Source organism: Cinclus cinclus, chromosome 1 (genome assembly GCF_963662255.1).
Source record: "Cinclus cinclus chromosome 1, bCinCin1.1, whole genome shotgun sequence".
NCBI classification, from domain to species: Eukaryota; Metazoa; Chordata; class Aves; order Passeriformes; family Cinclidae; genus Cinclus; species Cinclus cinclus.
In genome coordinates, this window is record NC_085046.1 from 117488495 (window position 1) to 117500877 (window position 12383).

Genomic DNA, 12383 nt, shown 5'->3' on the forward strand with positions numbered 1-12383 from the left:
TTTTCTCTTTGTTTTCCAGTCATATGAGAGAGCCACAAGGTTGATTTTTTGACTGACACACAAGAGCTTCACAGTTCTGGTACAAGATAAGAGGTTGCAAAGGGGAATTCTTTGAATGCAAAACCCAGAGATGTCATTATGGCGTTGAAACCTGAACCTGGACATCACCCAACCTTTCCTTCCTCCTCCAAATCCCTCTCCTAAACCCATTGCTTTGCAGCCAGCTTTCCAGGTTCCAGGCCATCAGTCCACAGGCCACAAGATGTTATTCAGCTGCAAAATAGAGGAGTTAGCACTAATGTCTGTAAAAGCAAGCCTATATTTAGGAATTAGTGTTCTGGTTATGTCAACAAAGCCACGTAACGCTCCCAGACAAGCAGTACTGAAAATAAAATTATTTCTTCTTGGTGATGGCTGACAGACATCCAGATTTTCTGTCCAGAAGGAGTGTTAAAGCAAGTCTTCTTGCCCTTTGTTTGTCCTTTGAGAGATGGCTTGACTTGGTGACTCTTCAGAGGTGGACAGCTGTGTGTGCTGCAGGTCTTTCCCTGCAGGAGTGGGAGGAAGAGGAGGGGAATGGGGCTGCCAGGGAGAGACAGGAGGGTGCCAGGCTCTTTCTCAGTGCAAGTTCTTCGAAGCTTGTCCTAAGTAGTCCCTGCTGAAGGCCAACTGCAGGATCTTCCTGTTTCTCCTCAGTGTCTTGGACTTTGCTCTTCTCTTCCACCTTGTTGCAGAGTGGTCATACAATATGTGGTTTTCCTGGCACTTCTCATCCTGCCTTTGCAAGTGTTGTCAAGCCCCTGCATTTCTTTACCTGTAATTTATTGCTGTGGTTCATAATACCTTGTCAGAAAAACCTGTACTAAATTTTCACATGTCTGTACTATATGTTCCTGCCAGAAAAATATTTCAGCTCAGGCCTGGTTGCAGAAAGTGGGTTTATCTTTGTTTTGTTGACTCCTCTCATTGGTTGTGCTGTTTGTTACTTGTTCCATGTTAGCATGCTTCAGCATACAGAAAGGGCAGCACACTGTCCCTCACCTTGTTCCCACCAGATGTCCTCTGCAGATGCATCAGATGTCCTGTTCAGCCACTTAACAGAAGGCTTCTGTGGGTTACCATGGATGAGGATAAACTCACCAGAATCACATCCCAGAGGCACACTGCACCCTGAGAGGTGCCTCAGTTCATTTTCAAAGGGCCAGTATGGCTTTTTTTGAATGCCATCAACAACCCCTTCCCTACATCAGCCTATGCAGGTGTTTTTGTGCACTGATATTTCTAGCCTTCAGCTTTTCCTTCCAGAATTTCTCTGTTTCTGCCTGAGGATGGCTTTCCTCATCTAATTCAGAGCCCCTTATCGAAGAAGTTTTGCTGTGCAAGGGGCAGCTGACTCAAAGTTAGGAGGGCAAGAATGAGGCAGTCAGATTCCTCCAGATGCAAAAGTCACCTCTGACCCAGCTATGGAGGGGAGGGAAAGAAGAGAAATATCTTCTTGTTGCTGCCAGGGAAGGCTCCCTGCCAGCCCTTCCAAAAGCCTCAGCTGTCCGCAGCTCAGCTGCTGCAGCAGCTTCTCCCACTGGACTCCAGGCTCTTGTCCACACCAGGCAGTCGAAGCAAAGGTGTGATTTCTAGTGGTTTCAACTAAACTGTGACTAATTTCCCATGAATGCAAGACTTTAAAAAATCGATTTGTTTCTATGGGACCTCTGACAAATGTGTGTAAGTATACACAGGGGAATTTCCATCTCAGTGGGCTGCAAGTGAGTACAGGAGTTCACTCAAACACTTAAGAAGCGTGTGAGGCACTGAAAATAAAATAGTCAATAATACATTTAATTTAATATTATTTATTACAATTTCATGCAGAGGATAGTATTCATTTTAATGCAAAAATCCATGAAAACCTTCACTTTTATATTTTCCTGAAGTGCAGTTTTCAGACTGGTGTTGCATGCAGACTGAGGGCCCTGCTTTAGAATTGGGGTCTATCCCTGGATGCGTAGGGCATACACTCAGCTGCTCTATTGCATTTTTCAGATTCAAGCCCTATAGAGTCATAAGGCAGAATAAACATTAAAGGCTCCTACAAGACACTGAACTGAGAAAGTAGTGTAGTTATCGACTAAAAGAGAAGAAAATATTCTGATTATACGTACACTATGGTGGAAAAGTGATTTTATACAGTAATACAGGGACTTTGGCTTAAATTTGAGGATGAGATATTTATTGCTTGTACAGTTGTGTGATAAATTATTGGCAAGTAGAAGCACAGATGGCTTTCCCTTAAGATCAGGCATCACATGTCACAAATTATCTGGGAAATTGTCATTTTAAAAATAACTCTGGAACAAGTGCCAAGCTGAAAGGGATATCAGTGTCTAATAAACAGATATAAACACAGCAGTGCCCAAAACTAAAATGTACTCGAATTCAACTATCGGAGAGAGCATATACAATTAGTACCTATTCTCTAGCAGCACAAATGAAAACTTTTCACACTGTATTTCTTCTGGTTTTTTTTCTCATCAGGAAATTCAAATAATGTTTTTCATGCATATTTAAACTGCCCATGGATTTAATGGCACAAATAGTCATATTGGATTTTTATGTCACAGCTCCTAAGACCAAAATCTTACCAGAACAAACTTAAGCCCAGTTATAGGCAGGCAATTTTGTTTGTCTGTTTTTCAAGGTGGTGAGATGTTTACACCCTGAAGTGTTCAAGCTCCAGAGCAGCCATCACTCCCATTGTCTTCTCCAGTAACCACGTGTACTTCTCACCTTGGAAAGGTAGGATCCTGGAACCTGCCAAAATACATGGGACATCCTGCCTCTCGCGGCCGCAGCTGCTCACTCACAACAGAATCTCTGTTAGGCTGCAGGACGTGGCTGCGCAGGCTGGGGCAAGCCCTTCACTCTCCATTGACCAGCAAAGATAAGGAAAGGGAGCAGATGGCCTTTGCTTATCACTCCCACAACTCTTCCAGGGGTGAAGGCTGCCATGTGTGAGCGAGGAGAGCCAGGGCTTTTCAGCCTCCCCCCCATCCCCCGTCCCCCGTCACCTGTCCCAGCCTGTCCTGCTCTCTCACGCGCATATATGGGCACGGCAGGACGGCAGCTCGTGACGCAGCGCTGCTAAAAACAGCCCCAGCTCTGCTCGGCCCCTCGTTCAAACAATGACCTCCGGCCCGAGCAGCCCGGAGAGCCTCTGATCCCAGCACAGCCTTGGACCTACTTCAAGGGAAATCAACCCCAAAACCTCTCCGCAAGGCCGTGGCCCTGAGCGTATGCCCCAGGAAAAGCTAGGGATGAGCACCTCCCTGAGCTACAAGTCGTTCTCCAAAGAGCAGCAAACTATGGATAACCTGGAGAAACAGCTGATCTGCCCCATCTGTTTGGAGATGTTCACCAAGCCAGTGGTCATCCTGCCCTGCCAGCACAACCTCTGTCGGAAGTGCGCCAGTGACATCTTCCAGGTAGGTTTCTTCCCACAGAGAGCTCTGCATCCCAAAGAGGACGGGTTAGAATGAATGGGAAGGAGGATTTTCTGAATGTTTTGGGAGACGAATTTTAACAGTTGGTGAGACAGGGTGGGGGGAGTGATATAAGGCCAAAGTTGATGTATCTGGGGGCCAGGGCTGAGCTCACAGCAGGTGAAAGTGCCACCTGTTGGCTGTGGTGACATGGCTGAGCGTGAGCTGAGAGACTGGCCCCTCGCCCAGCAGCCACCAGGTGCTGTCCCGGGGTGACATGTCGGAATTACCCTCTCATTGGTCATAGTGACAAATGGTTTCCTACCATTTGGTGCTTTTGGAAGAGGCTTTCATGTTTTTTCATGGCCCCTGTCCTTGTGCTTCTTGGCAAGAACAGGCCTCCAACCCCTACCTGCCGACCAGGGGAGGTACAACTGTGGCATCCGGAGGCCGCTTCCGCTGTCCCTCCTGCAGGCACGAGGTGGTCCTGGACCGGCACGGTGTCTACGGGCTGCAGAGGAACCTGCTGGTGGAGAACATCATCGACATCTACAAGCAGGAGTCCACAAGGTAACGAGGGAATGTGTCCTTCAGAGGACACACATGAGTCTGATTTAGTCTCTGTGTCTCTTGAAAAAGCAGAAAGGGATTGTGTTGCTATGCCTGACTGTCTGCTGCACCGTGAAGTCAGCTCTCACTGAGGACGGAAAACAGTATCCAAATAGAAGCTGAGCTTCCCTGTTTCCTCTTACAGCAGAGGATTCGGCCATATTTATTCACATGAGCAGCACTTACCTGTGCAAGCAAGGCCCTTGAGGGCAGCACAGCTACTCACATGATTAAGGGAAAAGTATCTTGGTTAACATCATTTATTGCAAAAATAGTTCAGACAATACTTTTTTCTCTTTAACCTGTGCATTCTCATGCTAAAGAAGGGAAATTATTTCAAATCTTATTAGAAGATCTTGAGGTATAGACAGTGCAAACAAGAAGAAAACTGAATTTTACACAGAAGGTACCCTGCACCGTAATGCAAAATGAAAATTCTGTTAAAAATATCCCCATGCCTGTCAGTTTGGGATGTGAATTTATGAAATCAAGTCTTATTTAGGAGTCCATAAAAGAGAAGGTGGAGCAGTAAACAATGTTTATCAGAACTGTGTGGCTGTGAACAAGAATCAAGACTTCAGGGCAGAGGATTGGGCACATTCTAAAAAGAAAGATTGCTCCTGAATCATACTTTCTTGCATTTGATGTGTAATGGATCCAGAAACAGAAAATTGTTTTCTCATCTTTATTTCCTTGGGATGGGTTGGTTTCATGGTACCACTGAGGAGAACTTAGTAGGGAGGAAGCTGAAGGAGATAATCCTCTCTCTCTACTTGCTCTTATGAGACCCCACCTGGAGTACTGCATCCAGCTCTGGAGTCCTTAGCACAAGAAAGACATGGACCTGTGGAGTGAGTCCAGAGGAGGGGTGCAAAGATGCTCAGAGAGCTGGAGAGGGACTTCTGACAAGGGCATGAAGTGATAGGAAAAGGCTTTAAACTGAAAGAGAGTAGGTTTAGATTAGATATAGAAAGAAATTCTTCACTATGAGGGTGGTGAGGCACTGGCACAGGTTGCCCAGAGAGGTTGTGGATGGTCTACCCCTGGCAGTCTTCAAGGCTAGGAGCAGTAGCCCACAACCTGGGCTAGTGAAAGATGTCCCTGCCCAAGGTAGAGACAATGGAACTACATAATCTCCCAGGTCCTTTCCAACCCAAACCATTCTATAGTTCTGTGATTCTGTGATGAAATTAACCTGGCCCCAGGCCACCAAGCAAGGAGCTCTCACTCAGGGAAGCTGTTTTTCATCACCATCAATGGATCTTTAGAGTTGGTTCTGTATGGTAAGGTGTTCTGTTCACCTGGAAGGTGTAATCCCTGACAGTCTTCTGATCCTACCACAACAAGGAACTGGGTTTCCCAGGAACAGAGAGACAGCATCACTGGTGCAGGTGGACACAACCAACAGAACCCAGTCCCTGGGATGCCTGAGGATGCTTCCTCCAGCAGAGGAGGACAGTCACCAGCAGAGAGAACACTTTGGAGCCTGATGGTGGCTTTGGCAATACTCAGCTGTTTGAATCTCTCCGAGGGCTGTCGCAGCTGGGCATAGGTCGGAGCTCCAAAGCACTGGAGAGCACGAAGTTGGCTTAAAATTGTCCTTTCTCCTGCCCTTTGCGCTCCATGCCAAGTAAAGGTCAGCTACCCCTGTGTGTGTCACTGATACTCAAATATTATTTTAGCCAGGAAAGTCTCAGAGGAAATGAATCAACAAAGCTGTGGTGGTGGACTTTGTTTTGACCAAATAAGCTGGACATGGGTGGCCTCATGCCTTCCTTGGTTTTGCTTTTTTTTTTTTTCAGCTCACAGTTGTGTTTAACTCAAAAAAAAAAAAAAAAAGGCAGCTCCTCTTTCCTGTGTAGTTCATGGGGAATTGGAACAAAATACAATTAAGTAGAAATGTAAGACTATATTTAGTAGATTTTTTTATAATTCCATTAAAGTAAAGCGCATGATGAATAAAACAGGAGGAAAAAAAACAAAAACATAGATTTGCTTGTATATTTGTCCAAAAGATTTGTTTAATCTGTTAAGGTGCTTATTTAACCTTCATGTATGTCCTTAGAATGAAAGTTATTAGGGTTATGTAGTAGCAGCAATGCATAGCAGCATTATCTAAACTATTCCACCCTCTGTGGGCCTCAGCTGCTTATCTCCCTCTGCCTAACATTCCATGGGCTTCCCTGAGAGTGTGGGCAGATCCTTCATGGCTTTTCCCCCATGCTGTCCCACTGAAAGCAAAAAGTAAAGGGAAGTCAAGTCTTCCCCACTTCTTCATTTTGCACCAATCTCTTCCATCCTGACAACTGGGGTCTGGCAGAGATACATAGGAAGAAGGGTTAGATGTGATCTTTGCCTCCTTGTTCTTCCCAAGACAGCCCTTCAAACTGGCAGCACATGTGATTTCCAGACAGGAACCTCGTTCTATTGAGTTCTTCTGTGGGTATAATTCACTGTAACTGCATATGCCAGAATGAGGCCAGCTCCCATCTGCATTTCACATGCACTTAGAGTAAAGGGAGAGTAAAGGGAGCAAGTTTTGACTTCTGCTTAAGCAAAAAATAGCTTATTTCAAAAGGTTTGGTTGTTTGGTTTTTTTTGGGGTTGTGTTTTTGGGTTTTGTTTTTGGTTGGTTTTTTTAATTTTTTTTTTGTAATTGGATTTTCTATTTGAATTAAGGAATTGGGGTTTTTTAGTAAAAACTGTGGCAGGAGCTGGACTGAGGTTGGGAGAGTCCACCTGAGCCCTCATATGCAGCCCCTCCTATTACTAAGTATCACATCATACGGTCTTTTATCCCATTGCTCATCAAATTCCAGCTGATGGCAGCATAGCCTGTTGCCCAATTTAGAATGTGTTAGCAACACAAGGGATGAATTCTTCAAGCAGGAGATGGCTTGTAAAAAGCTTTAAAAGACAGCAAAGGACTGAAAGCAGTGGAAATTGAGTTGGCTAAAAATTAAACCAGTCTTTGAAAATCTGTAGGCTACTGATCACCTAAACTATCTGAGGAACATCAGGATACCTGCTGTCACCAGGAAAAAGTAGCTACGGGAGGCTGTGACTTTTTGTGAAATTTGGCAGGTTCTAATGATCTCAGCTGGCTATTCCAGATCAAAAGGTGCTTTGGGCTTTATTACCAGCTGAATCCTGATCAGGGAGGGTCAAACACTCTTTCTGTCTTGCACTTACAGGGAGAGCCTGAGGAACAGGCTGTCCCTGTAGCATGGATGGAGCAGAGTGTGCAGCAGGGACCAGGCTGTGCTGAGAGCAGCCTATATGGGCTCTGTGATGGTGCTGACGTCCTGCAGGGCCCTATAGCCAGCACCATCAGAAATCTCTGTCCCTGACAGCTCCAAGGTCTTAGCCCAAACTCCCAAGGCAGGATGTGTCTCTCTAGGCCAGGCTGCAGGGGTGCCTGGGGATCTCAGACAGGCTGAGCCAGGGAAATGTGCTCCCTGACCACAGGTCACCAGGAGAGAAGGAGCCCCACAAGCTGTGCAGTGAAAGAGATGAGGCGTGAGAGCATCTGAATCTTCTCCAACTCCCCACATGACAAAGCCCCAAACTCACCTGCACCAAGAGTTTTCTTGGGCTGGGCATTTATGATAACAGTGTTACAGAGCTGCAGGAATCCTTATGTCCAGATGAACTTCTGTACCCTTCTCATTTTTCAAGCGCCATTTCTACACTGGGTATTGGTGGGCTTTTCATTTCTTTTAAGAGGGTCCATCATTGTGGCTGATTTTTCAAGGACCACCTTCCTCCAATGTCAAAAATGGTCTATCCCAAAGCAATGGTGACAAATACCTGTGTCGATTAAGAGTGAGCTCCTGATAAAAATAAAACATTAAAAAAGAAGCAAAAAGAAGATCAACGGGTGATTCAGCAAGATTTTGAGACACTCCCCAAGCACATGCAGATGAAGTTAGAAAAGCCAAAATCCACCTGGAACTGATTATGATGAGGGACAGGGAGGTTAATGAGAACTTCTACAGCTGCATAAGGAGGAGAAGGAAGATTAGGGAAAGTGTGGGTAAACTACTAAACAGAGCCTCATGTAGCACAGGACGTAGAAAAGGCCAATGTACTCAGTGTCACCTTCACCTCAGACATCACTATTAAGTTGAGTTTTATGGAACTGTGGTACCCTGAGACCAGTGGGAAAGTCTTGAGCAAGGAAAACTCACCTTTGGTGGAGGGGGATCAGGTTAGAGAGTATAAAATAAAAATTGGACATCCTGGTGGGAGGCATCTATAAGTGGTGAGGGAGCTGACATATTATTGCAAGGTCATGCTCAATAATCTCTGAAAGGCTGTGTTAATCAGAACAGTTTCCTGTGGACTGGACTGGAAGAAAGCAAATGTTCCTCCAGTCCTCAAGGAATGCAAGCAGGAGAATCAAGGGAACTACAGGCTAGTCTTGCACACTGGTCCCTAGAAATTATCTCATGCAAACCCTCCTGGAAACCACTTCCAAATACATAAATGAGATGAAGGTGATTAGAAATAGCCAGTGTGAATTTATGAAGAGGAAATTGGCATGGCCAATCCCATAGCCTTGTAGAGTGAGATGACTAATGCAGTGCATGAGAGGAGAGCAGTAGATACTGCTTGTCTAGACTTTAGACACTGTCTCCTGTGACATCTTTATTGAAAAAATGTGGAAATAAGGCCTAGAGTGGACAGTGAAAAGTGAACTGGACCAAAAACTACCAGACTAAAAGGGTCATGGTGAGCAACATGAAGTCAAGTGGAGGCCAGTCATTAGCACTGTATGCCCAAGATTGCTACTGTGGCAAATGCAGTTTCATATCTTCACTAATGACCTGACTATGCCTCTCAGAATTATGCAAATCCTCTCCATCCCCTGACCAGATGCAGACACCAGGGGATGTGATGCCACAGGAAGGGCTGCAGCTGTCTTAGGATCCTCAGTAAAAACCCTATCAAAAATGGATTCAGGATTTCACTAGAGGCCTTTTTGGATTTGAAAAAATTCCTACAGAAAACATGCTTTCTAACATCATTTTTCCTAAGGTCTTACTATGTTCTTAATTAAACTGTGCTTCTTTATCTGCCCAGCAACTTTACACTGCCTCACCAAATCAGTCACAGAATGGCTGAGATTGGAAGGAACCTCTGGAGGTCTGGTCCACCCTCTGCTCAAGCAGGACCACCTGGAGCCAGTTGCCCAGGACCATGTGCAGATGGCTTATGAGTATCTTCAAGGGTGGAAACTCCACAACCATCCTGGGCAGCCTGTGCCAGTGCTCAGTCACTCTCACAGTAAAAAAGTGTTTCCTGACCTTCAGAGGGTACCTTCCATGTTTCAGTTGGTGCCCATTACCTCTGGCCCTGGCACTGACAAGTGCCTGACTCCACCCTCATTACACCCTCCATTAGGTATTTAGATAACCAAAGGTATTGGTAAGATCAAGGTCATTGTTAAGATTTCCCTTAACCTTCTTTGATCCAGGCTGAAAGTTCCAGCTCTCTCAGCCTTTCCTCACAGGAGAGCTTCTGTAGACCCTTAATTATCTTCAGGGCCCTTTTCTGGACTCCTTTCAGTATGTCAATGTCTTCATGTACTGGGCAGTCCTGAAAAGGACCCAATCAGTTCTTCAGGTGTGGTCCAAACACAATTTCAATGGGAAAGGATAAGCCTCTGGCAGTGAAACACAGGCTTAGAATTTCAATGAGACCATGGAGTTATCAGGACATTTCAGCAACCTGAGAATTCTCTGGTCACCAGCACAGCTGTGGTGAATCTTTTCTGTCACTAAACCCATGCAGTCATTTTCCTATCAGCTAGTCTTTAATCTCCTGTTTCATAAACAATCTCCATTTTAAACTTAGAGGTTGTGCTTTGGCCTTTGCTACCCCAACACAGATCTACAGGATCCTGTCTGAAGTCAAGGAGTGGTGTGCTAAAAATCTCTCATTTTGCACTGCCTGGGGAGGAGACTGTAAATCTGTTTATTTCTAGTCTTCTGACACTGTCTTTGGGGCCCCAGTAGTTCAGGGAGTTCTGCCAGGTTGCTTCCAGCTCTTGGCGGCACCTTTGAAGGTTGGCTGCTTCTGGCTGAACTTGCTTGACACCATCACCTTTTTGCTCTATGTAATGTGTCTTTCAAGCAAGTGGCACCATTCCAGGGTCCAATAAAATTCTAGCAGTTTCTGGCTCTGATCTTGTAAATATTTGCAGAAAGAGCTGCTATCTCAAGCTTAATTAATCACTTTGAAATTCATTGTATTTTACTTACACATGGGCCCTCCCACTGCTGCACTATGAGATGAATATATTAGGGGCTCTTTGCATTAATCTGCAAACAATGTAATACATTTTTTATGGAGGAGACACACCTCTTTTGACTAGCATTGAAACAATGATGGATTTGACAAAGTGCCTTATATTAACAAATGCTAGAAATCTGACCCAAATAACACAGGCATTAAGGGTTTCCACAACAGGCTTTCTTCAGAAGTGTTTGTCTTGTTTTATTCTGGGATATCATGCTATATGGCACATCACAGATTTTCCTAATGAACCCTTTAAATCCCAGAGCATTCTTGAATTAAACAAAACATAAAAAAACAACAAAACCCAAAACAACACAAATGTGTCAGACATTTTGTTTCTTGCTAGGTTTTTAATGCATCTGACTGATCATATTCCATTCCCTTCAGAAGAGAAAATTTGTACTTTGCCATTAAAAAATAAATGCCGTATTCACTCTACTAAACAGTATGGAACAACTCTACTGTAATATAATATAAAATAATGGGTTTTTTTCCATAAATTTTAAGCTTTAATAGAATGGCTGGTTGCCTCCTTGCTACAGAGTTCTGTAGAAAGGCTTTTAAAAAGGGTCCCATGTAATTCTATTAAATTCCATAGTTTCTAATGATGAAAAAAATACTTACCTGGTGCAATTGTTCCACTTGCTACAACTAAGTCATAGTTCTCTTTCCAAACAGTAGCAGAAGGGGATAATGATTTATGCTGAAAATATTTAACATTGCCACAGTAACAGTGGTGGCCTTTGAAGGCTTGAACCCCAGACACACTTTCCATCAGTTTACTGGCCCCTGTCTTCTGTACCACATCCTTACACACTCATGTGTTTGCCACAGATGTGCTCAGGGTGCTAAGCCTGTAGCATGGGCTCAAAAAAGTGCCACCCTGTCCACATACACCAGACCAGAGCTGTCACTTGCACTGGGAATGTTGGTCAAGTGGCTCATTTGAAGGAAGCTACAACTAAATTATCCTAAAATAGCAGGTTGTGCAGACTTGTGTGCATACAACTAAGTCATTCTGGTGAACAGAAGATCAGACTGAGCTATAACATGGTGACAGTTCCTGGTTTAGCACATGAGAAGAGCACTTGTGTAGCCCATGCCCTTTCTGCTGAGTGCAGATGAGTAAACTACTGCTAAAACATTTGACACTGTGAAATTAGACATGTGCCACCTGGCTGAAATTAATTTGTGTGACACCTTGTCCTGGTTGCTGTCCTAATGTAAAGGCTATAAGAACCCAGGCCTTTTTGATATTGACAGTCCTGACCAGACCCTCACAAAACTCAGCAGCAGAGATTTAGAGTTATGGGTCTAAAGATTCATCACTATCTACAATTCTTGCTTAAAATCAGCCTCCCCCATAACAGCTTTGCTGCATGATGAACCAGAAAGAAATTATATATGTTTCATATTTCAGACAGGTGTTAGATAACATGCTAATTAAAATACATGAGTAGTCTGAGTCCAGGCTTAGTGAGGTTATTTAAATTTTTAAATATGAACAAGTGTTCTGTCACTCCCAGTCACATTCTTCATTCATATGGGAATCCCCATATGAAGTCATGTTGCTGTATTGTCATCACATCATATTATGTCAGGACATGAAGCTGCACCATTTTCTCTTTAGTCATCCCATGTGGCAGGTTTAAGTCTACACTGTGTATTCAGTGAACTTTGGATGCTGCTACACAAATGTGCCGTATTTCATGCTAACATTCTAAGTGTTGTTATCAGAAACTCATGAGCACCGTCTTTGTTGTGAAGAAATTATTTCTTTTGCAGACCTGAAAGGAAGTGTGACCAGCCAATGTGTGAAGAACATGAAGATGAGAGAATTAATATTTACTGTTTGAACTGTGAAATGCCCACCTGCTCCTTGTGCAAAATCTTTGGTGCCCACAAAGACTGTCAGGTTGCTCCTCTCACAAACGTTTACCAGCAACAGAAGGTAAATATCCTTTTGTTTCTGAAAGTCCTTAAAGAAACTGACAG

At 44.2% G+C, this 12383-nt stretch overlaps 1 protein-coding gene across 2 annotated transcripts in view; it reads left to right on the forward strand.

The window, feature by feature from the left end:
• The first annotated feature begins 3290 nt into the window (after nt 1–3290).
• TRIM55 (tripartite motif containing 55) overlaps nt 3291–12383 on the forward strand; it is a 34942-nt gene continuing 25849 nt past the window's right edge. The window contains exons 1-3 of one of the 2 annotated variants that reach the window (XM_062502050.1): nt 3291–3479; nt 3874–4046; nt 12174–12339. In XM_062502050.1, the coding sequence (XP_062358034.1) occupies nt 3291–3479; nt 3874–4046; nt 12174–12339 (528 nt within the window). The remainder of the gene's footprint in view (nt 3480–3873; nt 4047–12173; nt 12340–12383) is intronic. The other variant, XM_062502060.1, reaches the window with a different exon arrangement.